Source organism: Arachis ipaensis, chromosome B1, assembly GCF_059453495.1.
Source record: "Arachis ipaensis isolate K30076 ecotype BB chromosome B1, ASM5945349v1, whole genome shotgun sequence".
Lineage (NCBI taxonomy): Eukaryota > Viridiplantae > Streptophyta > Magnoliopsida > Fabales > Fabaceae > Arachis > Arachis ipaensis.
In genome coordinates, this window is record NC_142436.1 from 150,306,937 (window position 1) to 150,318,852 (window position 11,916).

Here is an 11,916-nt window from a genome sequence, read left to right on the forward strand (position 1 = left end):
TTAAATATCAGCAATGAATAAAATTTTTTAATTTTATTCTCTTAATTATTTTTTATATAAATAACTGAATTAGTGGTTATTTTTAATTTATCCACATAACTGAAATTTAAATATATATGTTATATATGTTATTTTTAAAATAAAAAATTATTTAAAAATTTAAAAATTAAAAAATAATAAAAAAAGTTTAATTAATATGTGTTCCTAAAACACATAATAAATTTATTATTAGTGAAAAATTTTAAATATTTTTATTTAATAAATATAAAATAAATATATTAAAAATTTAAATTTTTTATATTTTTAATAATTTTTTTTTTATTTTATAGCGCATTCTTAAAACACATGATAGATAAACCCATAAAAAATGAGTTAAATTTCCTATTATTTTTTGTAGGGTTTAATCTAAGAACACATGATAAAATTATTATTAATAAAAATTTAAATATATTTATTTAATAAATATAGAATAAATGTATTAAAAATTTAAATTTTTTATATTTTTAATAAAAAATTTTAATTTATAAACTTAATATAAAAGCACAAGTTAGCTAAACCTTTTTTAAAAGATAAATGTATCACACACATTGTTTAATTAGTTTTGGAATTAATTGTTAAATTAGTTTCTTAAAGATAAGATATTCTTTAAATTTATCTTTAAAAGATTTTTTTAATTAAATTAGTCCTTCAACGATTAAGAATTAATCATATCTGTCTTTCAAGTACTCCACTCATAATTTTCGTTAACGATTGATAATGTAAAATATTAATCGATAACATACATGACATATAACATGTTCAATTAGACGTTAATTAAATATGTTACGAAAATCTAACAATTTGTCACTAGATCATATTAGAAATAGAAGTTTTATAATTAGAGAAATAATTAAATTAATAAATTTTTACTATCTAATTAGACATATTAAGTATCATATATGTTATCAATTAACATTTTACAACATTAATTTAAAAAAATTATTAATAGAATAATTAGAAGACAAATATAATTAATTCACAATCTTTAAAAGATAAATTTAATTAAAAAAATATTTTTTAAAAATAAATTTAAAAAATATTTTATCTTTTAAAGACTAATTTCACTATTAATTCAATTTTAACCACAAAGATTAAGGGAGGAGAGAATTCGTTAGTCTTTAACCCTGTTTTAGAAGATGTCATTATTGGGAATTAGCATAAACTCTAGGATTTCGATACGCTATCATTATTATAGACGACTTACGATGTACATATTAATGAAAGATAAGATATTTTTACATGATGTTTTCACAAATTTCTAATTGAGCAGAGATGATGATTCAAGAGAGAAGATAAGTAAGTATAATTTTTTGCTCTCAACCATCCTAAGTGGCATCTCATTTAATTGAACACACCCCTATTTTTTCTATTTTTTTTAATATAATAAAATCTCAGTTAATTAATTTTTTATTTAAAATTAAATAAAAATAAAATCAGATATTATTTTTATTTAGACTTTAAAATTTAATAGATACCATACTCAAATATAAATAATAACTTAAATTTTGTTTTTCAACATATTAAAATGGTCTTCGTAGCTCTTTTTTCATAAAAAAATTAGGGATACATAAGTTGAAGAAAGTCAAAGAAATAAATCTTTTCAATCACTTTTATGAATATAAGTATGCTTTTATACAATAATATATATTTTTAATAATTTAATATAGATAATCTGAATTAATAAAATTATTTATTCTAATATGAAGTGTGGAACCTACATTTATAAATATATGTATTATTATATAAATAAAAATAACTAACTGAGTAAAGCTAAAAATTAATTTAATATATATTAAAAATACATAAAATGATATATAAATATATAAGGGTATGTCTAAAATAAATACAACAATTTTGTGTTTATTGAATGTATCTTATTGTTATAAACTATTGAATTTTATTAAATATAAATCAAAGGTTACTACTATAAAAAAGAATGTTAATAGACTATAATAAATATAGAACACACTAGACATCACTAGTACATAAATAAATAAATATTTTTTAATATACAATACTTTAAATAAAAAATATAATTTTTATTTTCAAATAATAAATATAAAATATATAAATACAAAAAAAATAAATTTTTTTATTTATTAAAATTAACAATTATTATGCAATAAAAATTTTATAATATTAAAAAATTATATTAAAATAATATTTTTAACTACAACAAAAAATATAAAATAATTATATTATATTTTATATTATTTCATAAATAATTTAGATTGTTATATTAAAATTTTAGTAAATAATTAATTTGTTAAAAATATTATTATATAATATAAATTTTTATTAAAATATTTATAAAAATATAATTTATTTAAAATATTTATTGACGTAATTAGTTAATAAATTTTTATTTCTGTTTTTTTTTGTCGAAAATATTTCAATAAAAATTTATATTATATAATAATATTTTTATTAACTAATTACGTTAATAAATATATTTAAAATAATTTCCTGCAACATTTTCATTTCTATTTTTTTTGTCGAAAGCTACACTCTTAAAATATTTATTGACGTAATTTATTATTAAATATATATAATAATATTTACACCTTATTGGAAAGCTACACTTTTAAATAAATTACATTTTTATATATATTTCAATAAAAATTTATATTATATAATAATATTGTTAAAAAAATAATTTTTAATAAAATTTTAATATAACAATCTAAATTATTTATTAAGTAATATAAAATAAATTTAATTATTTTATATTTTAATATTACAGTTAAAAATTTTATTTTAATATAATTTTTTAATATTACAAATTTTTTATTGCATGATAATTGTTGATCTTAAAAAATAAAAAATTTATATTTTTTGTATTTATATATTTTATATTTATTATTTGAAAAAAAAATTATATTTTTTATTTAAAATATTGTATATCAAAAAGATATTTATTTATTTATATAGTAGTAATGTCTAATGTGTTTTATATTTATTATAATCTATTAATATTTTTTTTATTATAGCTTTTGATTTATATTTAATAAAATCTAACTGTTTATAACAATAAGGTATATTTAATAAGCACAAAGTTATTGTACTTAGTGTTTGTTTGGGCGTTATTATTTTGATAAAAGAATATATTTTTTAATGAAAAAATATCTTTTTTTTATTTTTTAACGTGTTTGGTAAATTTCTAATAATAAAAGTAAAAGTACTAGAAAAATAAAAAAAAAAAACATCTTTTTGAGAAGCTGTAATTTACATTTTTTTTAAGATATTTTTTCCTTAAAAAAAGATATTTTTCATATAATAAATAAACAAAAAATACTTTTATATTGTTATACCCAAACATAATTGATAGATAAAAAGATCTTTTTACATAAAATACCCAAACATAAAATTACTTTTACTTTTCCATAAGATCTTTTAAAAAAAGATAACTCGAAAAAAAAAATATTTTCTTAGAAGTTTACCCAAATAAGCCCTTAGTGCTTGTTTGGGCACCATTATTTTGATAAAAAATATATTTTTTTATTTTTTAACGTGTTTGGCAAATTTTCGAGTAGTAAAAGTAAAAGTACTAGAAAAATCAGAAAAACATCTTTTTTGAGAAGTTATAATTTACATTTTTTTTAAAAGATCTTTTTTTCTTAAAAAAAGATGTTTTTCATGTAATAAATAAACAAAAAAGTATTTTTATATTATTATATCCAAACATAATTGATAAATAAAAAGATCTTTTTACATGAGATATCTAAATATAAAATTACCTTTACTTTTTCCTAAGATCTTTTTAAAAAAAAAGATAACTTAAAAAAAAGATATTTTTTTGTACCTAAAAAAATACCTAATATATAATAATTAATTTGTAATATACATATAATGTTTTTTTGTACTTATTTTCGCTTTGTGTTTTGAAAAAGAAGAGTAGTTTGTACTTTGTAACAAGAAAATGATTATTTGAGAGTAAATAGTAACTAAATGCGCATTCAGAGTCAGGTCTAAAATATCGCGATATATTCAGAATACAGTGTTTGCTTTCACAATTCTCCGAAACGATCTGAGAGAGAGAGAGAGAGAGAGAGAGAGAGATCATCAAGGTTACTTCCCACGGAAGGTTCTCACTGCAATTTTTAATAAAGCAAGCAAAACCAAGTTCTCTACTTCCCTCAAGGAAGAACAACATATACAAGAAGCAAAACAAAGAGAAAAAGAAAAACATTGTAGTGATTCAGAAGAAATTATCATCAAATAGAGTCTGGGTTTGGGTTTGGGTTTGGATTTGGGTTGGGGTTTCGTGACAACCTCCTTGTTCTGTTTCGCTGCTTAACCGAGATTCTGGAAAATCGATTGCTCCACGTAATCATATCCCTAACAATCCAAGATTTTCGCTCTCTTTTACTTGGCCCTATTTTCCGTCCTAATATAACTGTTTCCATCTCCTCCTCCTTTTTATATATATCGTTTTGCTCATATGCGTTGTCTTCTCTGGTTGGATTCTCGCGAATCCTTTGCTGCCTCTATTCACTTCCACATCTTGTGTGTTTCTCCACCTTCCTTCCGATTTTGCGGCCACTGAACGACGCCGATTTCCCTGAGGTTTTCATCCTTCGGGCTTTTCTCTTTCTCTGGTGGACTTTGGGCTTGCTCTTAACTAGGGTTTTTTTGGGGATCCAAGGTTGAAGTTCGTGTCTTTCTGTGAAAATCTCTGCCGGGTATGTGCAAAGTTGAACTCTTGTTGCACCGGGCTTGCCGTTATATTGATTGATTTCTGTGATTTTGTCGTGAAAAGCTTATTCTTTTATTGTTGATTTTTGCGGATAGTTGGACCCGTTTGAGAATTCGTTGGATTTTGATTCTAGATATTTAAAAAAAAGAGAGTGCTATTTTTTTGTTCAGTACATAGCTTAAAACCTTGTGTGGTGTGAAAAAAAGAGAAGGAAGCAGACTGAATTGTATGGTGGCGGTGTTCTTCAGCTATATCTGTGTTTGATTTCGACCCCACCTTATTAGGTCTTGATTGGTTCCCCTCTGTTTGTGATTGAGACGTAAGTGGTGGGGACTTTGCTGGGGCGGATAAGAGATGAGCTCCAGTGTCACTGGAAGCTTGGTCCGGGAGGGCCAGCTGCTGGTTCATATTGCCGAGAATGGACATTCATTTGAGTTGGATTGTGATGAAAACACGCTTGTTGAGGCAGTTATGAGGTCCATTGAATCTGTTACTGGGATTAATTTCAATGATCAGCTTGTGCTTTGTATGGATATGAAACTTGAATCACAGCGGCCGCTGTCTGCATACAAGCTTCCATCTGATGACAGAGAAGTATTCATATTCAATAAAGCAAGGCTTCAAAGCAATTCGCCGCCTCCACAGCCAGAGCAAGTTGATATTCCCAGTAATTTCGAGCCACCATCACCGTCCTCGTCGCATGATCCGCACCCTCTTGATGATGCTTTGGATCCTGCTTTGAAGGCCTTGCCATCTTATGAGCGGCAATTCAGGTTCCATTATCATCGGGGCCATGCTATTTATAGTAATACCATAATGAAATATGAGCATTGTGAGAGGCTTTTGAGGGAACAGATGGTTCAAGAAAGAGCAGTGGAGGTTGCAAGGGGCAATTTAGAGCAGTACTATAGGATGATTAACCAAAACTATGGGGACTTTATGAAGCGTTACCTGCAGCAACACAGGATACATTCTGATCTTCTGTCTAATTTTGGGAGGGATGTTGAGAGACTTAGATCTGTTAAACTTCACCCTGCTTTACAAACTGCTAATCGCAAGTGTTTACTGGATTTGGTGAAGGAAGAAAATTTGCGGAAGTCGGTGGAGAATTGCACCAGTTCCCACAAGCAGTTTGAGAACAAGGTTTCACAATTTAAGCAGACTTTTGGTGCAGTGAAGCGCCAGGTTGAGGAGTTGTTGTCTAACAGGGAATTCTTATCCATGAAGACCCTAGAACAAGATATAAAAGAACATCTGAGATATATAAATGAACAAAAGAGTATCATGCAATCTCTGAGGTTAGTATTCTCTTATTCTTCAGCTTTATTTGAAATGTTTAGGCACTGTTTAATGTTTATTACTCAGGAAGCATCTAGATCTAAAGTTAATGCTATATCCTTATCCTGCTTTGTAATTTTGCCTCATTTCATGAGTTTGAAAAATATCATTATCAAATAATGTGTAAGTGGGCCTGATGTTAAATAGTTATTGTGCCATTCCTGCAAAGCTTCGAACTATTCTTGAAGCTTGTTTGGTTGAGACTGTTTTTTATATTTAGGGATATAGGTATAACTACTTAATAGTTAGCTGAGGTTAAATACTTCCAAATTGTGCTATATCCCTTTACTTGTCCTGATTGCTGCAATTCAATTATACCTGTTATTCCAAATTTTTATGCCCCGAGTCGGTCCAACTTATGAATTTTATTTTATGGGGATTTCTGCAGCAAAGATGTGAACACTGTAAAGAAACTGGTCGATGATTGCCTATCCTCCCAATTGTCGTCATCACTTCGTCCTCATGATGCAGTGTCAGCCTTGGGTCCTATGTATGATGTCCATGACAAAAATCACTTGCCTAAGATGGAGGCTTGTGATCGTGCTATTACTAAGCTATTAAACATCTGCAAGAAAAATAAGAATGATATGAACGACTTTGTGCACAGATACATGCAAAGCATAACATATGTTTCTTATCTCATCAAAGATCAGAAGCTACAATTCCCTGTATTCAAAGAGGCAATGGGTCGTCAGGAGGGTTTATTTGTGGATTTAAAGTTGTTCCATGGTATAGGTCCTGCATACAGAGCTTGCCTTGCAGAAATAGTGAGACGAAAAGCTTCCATGAAGCTGTACATGGGCATGGCTGGACAACTGGCTGAAAGACTTGCTAGTAAGCGGGAGGCTGAGGTCAGGAGACGAGAGGAATTTCTGAGAATACATAGTTTATGCATCCCTAGAGATGTATTGTCGGCTATGGGATTGTTTGACACTCCTAACCAGTGTGATGTCCATATAGCTCCATTTGATGTTGGTTTGCTTAATATTGACATATCAGATGTAGATAGGTATGCTCCTGAGCATCTAGCAGGAGTAATGTCCAAGATGGAGAAGCAGGGGAGCTTCAAAAGTTCATCTGCTCTGAGTGGTTCTAGCTCTCACTCGGCTGAGACTGTAGAAATTACCTCCGAGTCAATTGACAGATATGATTCTGAGGACCTTCTTGATGGCAGTGAGCTGGTTGAAATTGCTGGAACTAGCAAAATGGAAGTTGAGAATGCAAAACTCAAAGCTGAGCTTGCTTCAAGAATTGCTTTGATATGTTCACTGTGCCCTGAGATTGAGTACGAGTCACTGGATGATGAAAGGATGGATCATATATTGAAGAATGCTACAGAGAAGACAGCGGAAGCCTTGCATCTGAAAGATGAATATGTTAAACATGTTCAATCCATGCTTAAGATGAAGCAGATGCAGTGTGATTCATATGAGAAACGTATTCAAGAATTGGAGCAGAAATTGTCCAATCAGTATGTGCAGGGGCAGAAGATTTCCAGCCTACATGATGCTACTGACTTCCCCCTTATGTCTGGGAAGACAGACAATTGCAAATCGCAATATGTGAGCAGTGAAGCCCACATGCCTTGCGTATCTACTTCAGAGCCCATGGATGAGGTATCATGCATCTCGAGTTCCTTGGATGCAAAACTTGGTCTATTTGCAGAACACACTGATAAAGCTTTAGATGGAGTGGATGAAAACATGTTGGATTCCTCTGGAGTGCAGAACCCACAGTTGGATTCTTCTATGATGGAGCCTCACCGTGAAGAAGTGCAAAGTGGTGATAAAGATAAAAAGGAAAAGATTGTTGGACAATTAGGCATGTCACTAACTAATAGTTCAACTGCTGAGAGCATGCCTGTGCAGCATGATATTGGACCTTGTAGCTTAGCAGATTGTGCAGTATTGGGTTCCAAAATAAACAATGACAAGTTGTTGGAACTACAAAGTGCACTTGCAGAAAAAACAAATCAATTGAATGAGGCTGAAAACAAGCTTACAGCTGTTGTAGATGAGGTTGCTAGTCTCAAGAGTGAGCTGGAAGCCAAGTTAATACTACTTGATGAATCTCAGGTAAATTCGAGTGAAATTTGATAAAGATACCTATGATTTTAAGGTTGTATTTAATTTTCTGAGAAGTAGCTGCTTAAGTTTTCTAAACTAATAGTTAGCGTGTGTGTTTAGTTTGAAATAGCAAGCCATCTCTATCCATCTCCCATTGCCCCGACCATGAAAGATATTTTCTTGTTAGTTTTTGTTGACTAGAACATTGTTTCCCATGAACACATTTTGAAAACCATCTTGATCAAAGCCAATCAAAGAATCTTTAATTCTTGTATATTTGAGTAGTTATGCATGAAGTGGACAAACAAGATCTTTGTGTGAATGGCGTTGTTTGGTACATGTAGTCGACCCCACCTAGGGGGAAAAGACTGTCTTGTTGTTTATTATGTTTTGAGCAGTTAGGGGATACTTGTTGAATGGATATGCTTGATTAAGAACTTGGCATATAAACTAAAACTATTGTAGGATTAGAAGTAATCTAGGATGAACTTTACAGGCATGCTTCAGCAGTTTACAATTTTCATTGTCATGTATCTACATTATTGTGCATGCTTTTTTAATAATTTTGTTTTCCTCTTTCTACAGATGAATTGTGCTCACCTAGAGAATTGTTTGCATGAGGCAAGAGAGGAAGCTCAAACACAAAAAAGTTCTGCTGACAGGAGGGCCTCAGAATATAGTTTACTGCGTGCATCTCTCATTAAAATGCGCAGCCTTTTTGAAAGGCTCAAGACCTGTGTTTATTCTCCTGGTGCTGTGGCTGGTTTTGCAGATTCGCTGCGTATTTTGGCACAATCTTTGGCCAAGTAATTTACTTACTCATAACTACTTGCATTTACACGTTAGTACTTAAGATATTAATTTTAGTTCCTCGAACATCACTTGAAGTTTTGATTTCATAAGGTCATGTTTAATTTTTCTTTTAGCAGCTGACTGATTAGTTAATTACGTTTGTAATTTATAAAATTATTTGAACATTTGCACTTTTTGTATTGTCATCTTTTTGGGTGGAGAGGTGTGCGAAGCCAGAGGTAAATGATGCCTAAATTTCTCTTGGCTGTTTGTCGTCGAAGAGAACAGATTTTAGGCTATTATGTTGGACTGTTGTGTTCTGAGGTGATATTCTCTATTCATAAATTGTGAAAAGAATCATTGAAACTCCTCTCTTTTCAGCTCTGCAAATGACAAAGATGATGATGATATTGCTGAGTTCCGAAACTGCATTCGTGTATTGGCTGATAAAGTTGGTTTCTTATCGAGGCACCGTGAAGAGCTACTTGAGAAGTACACAAGAATAGAAGCTGCTAATGACCAGCTCCGGAAAGAATTGGAGGAGAAAAAAGACCAGGTCAAAACCTATTACAACAAGCATCAGCTTGAGAAACAGGTAACTAATTGCCCTCATGTTTATGATGGTTCTAGGTTGTTTTTTATATTATTGTTATTAAGGTAGTGTTTGTTTCCAGAAATTGAAACTGAAATTGAGGGATCGAGACTCAGTATTGTGTTTGATGGCTGGAACTAAAATTTCAGTCCCGGGACACAATTTCAATCCCTTTAGTTTCTCCAGAAAGTGGGGACACAAGGGACTGAAATTTCTAGGAATGGATACTTAAATTTTAACATTTTCTTTAATAACTAAGGGGCATTTTAGTAAATATTTTTATTCCATCACCATATTTAATAGCTTGAATGGTTTTTGTAGTGACTGAGTTATATATTTGCTGGTGGTTTTGCTACACAGGCTAATAAAGAGAAGATTTCTTTTGGTTGTTTGGAAGTTCATGAGCTTGCTGCCTTTGTGCTCACTCCAGCTGGGCATTATGTGGCTATTACTAGGAACTGCTCTAATTACTACCTATCCACTGAATCTGTGGCCCTTTTTGTTGACCATCTCCCAAGCAGACCTAACTACATTGTTGGACAAATTGTGCATATTGAACGCCAAATTGTGAAGGCATCAGCGCATACTGTGACTCGGCCTGAGCGTCATGGTAGGTCTGATAAACTGACATCTGACACGGGGACTGACCGGTTATCCTTGAATTCAGGATCAACTCTCAATCCATATGGTCTCCCTGCTGGCTGTGAATATTTCATAGTGACCGTAGCAATGTTACCTGATACCACCATTCATTCATCTTCTCCTTCCTGATCCTGCATCATCCTGGCAGATTAGACGTGATGGAAGAATTTAATTGTACATACGAAAAACAACTTTCCAAAGATGAAATGCTCTTTCTGAGTATTGAACTGGTTAACCATTTGTATAGCTGATGAACCAGATCTGTTTCATCTCCCCTGTACATATTTTTACCTTTATGATTCTGTACAAATTGTGAATATTATTTAGCACCTGTTTATTTGGAACTTTGCTGTTTCTTTTTAAGCTCTCGCGCTCAATTGGTAGGCAGTATCTTCCAAATTCACCCAGTAGTTGCACGTATTGAACAATTCATTTAGATGTATCTTTAAGCAGTTGAACGAGTATTCTGAATAAGTTCTATGTCCTAATATAAATTATCATCTTAAATCACCTCAACAATTAGGTATAGTTATTGGGTTATACACGATACGTAGTTCACCAAAGTAATATGTTACCTAACTTTCGGTGGTATCATTTTAAAACAATTTAAAATAGAGAAAAAAGATTTTAGTAGGGGTGAGCACGCGTAGCGGGTACCCAATTACCCGTCTGAAATCCGAATCGAACCAATTAAATTGGTTCTGAAACTAACGAGTAATTGGGTCCAACCTGAACCAAACCGATGGTTTTTGTTAGTAATTGGTTCGGGTATTGGTTTTGGGAGTGCGGAATCCGAACCAACCTGCAAACTCGATCATATATTAATTAAATAACAAAAAATAAAAAAAAATATATGGCTTTTTCATTAGACAATGATTATACATTATTAATATATTTGGATTTTAATGAGTTTGGTTTTTAATGTATTTGGTGTTTAACATGTTTGGATTATTTCTATTGATGTTACATGTTTATTGTACTTGTTGAATTTTTAAGATAAAAATTTGGTTTTTTTATGAATTTCAAAGTTATCGGGTACCCAATTATTCGAACCGAACCAATCTGTTCTTAATCGGTTTGGATTAGTTCGGGTACATATACAAAAAAATACAAATCTGAACCAAACCAAACCAATTACATTTTGATCAGTTCGGTTTTAATTTCACCATAAACCCGAACCAAACTGACCCGTGCTCACCCCTAGATTTTAGGGTGGATAAATGTGTATTGTAATCATTCGAAATACTCGATATACACACAAAATATTGATAACGATTGACAAAAGTGGGCTTTGGTTCCGTTAAGATTAGTGCCTACGTGACTATGTAGCATGATACGGTGTGATGAAGAGAAACAAGAAGAAACAACCTTTCAATGGTGGCAAATGCTATTGTGGCATGGATGTTGTGCTGTTAAAGTCACGGACGGTGAAAAACTCAAATAGATGATTCTTACGGTGCCCGCATTATAAGATATATGTACACTAACCGTTGTGCTCCCACTGTTAATAGAAATCTTAACTGATGCTGATTCATTCTTCCCTCCTCCAATCTTGAGTACAGCAGAAATTAGAGGTGAGATGTGACTATTTTATTTGGGTTAATAAACTTAAAGATGAATGCAAAGAGAAGGTCATTTTTTTAGGGGCTTATTACACCAGTCACGATCTTGGTAAGACAATGCAAATATCAGGAAATGGAAGGACAGGATGATTTCAATGCAAAAGTGATGCTGAAAGGATGAATTCGAAA

At 30.8% G+C, this 11,916-nt stretch overlaps 1 protein-coding gene across 1 annotated transcript; it reads left to right on the forward strand.

Annotated features, from left to right (window-relative positions):
* The first annotated feature begins 3,997 nt into the window (after positions 1 to 3,997).
* On the forward strand, positions 3,998 to 10,509 carry LOC107641465 (autophagy-like protein). Its single transcript, XM_016344958.3, has 5 exons — positions 3,998 to 6,033; positions 6,462 to 8,148; positions 8,725 to 8,945; positions 9,313 to 9,526; positions 9,884 to 10,509. Exons 1-5 carry the CDS (start codon positions 5,090 to 5,092, stop codon positions 10,292 to 10,294), a joined length of 3,477 nt encoding a protein of 1,158 aa, XP_016200444.1. The 5' UTR covers positions 3,998 to 5,089; the 3' UTR covers positions 10,295 to 10,509.
* The last annotated feature ends 1,407 nt before the right edge of the window (positions 10,510 to 11,916 follow it).

Excerpts from the sequence above, each read along its gene's own strand:
- LOC107641465 (XM_016344958.3), top strand. The coding sequence starts at position 5,090 with ATGAGCTCCAGTGTCACTGGAAGCTTGGTCCGGGAGGGCCAGCTGCTG. Across the intron at positions 6,034-6,461 it reads AGTATCATGCAATCTCTGAG|CAAAGATGTGAACACTGTAA; the intron begins GTTAGTATTCTC and ends GGATTTCTGCAG. Across the intron at positions 9,527-9,883 it reads AGCATCAGCTTGAGAAACAG|GCTAATAAAGAGAAGATTTC; the intron begins GTAACTAATTGC and ends TTTGCTACACAG.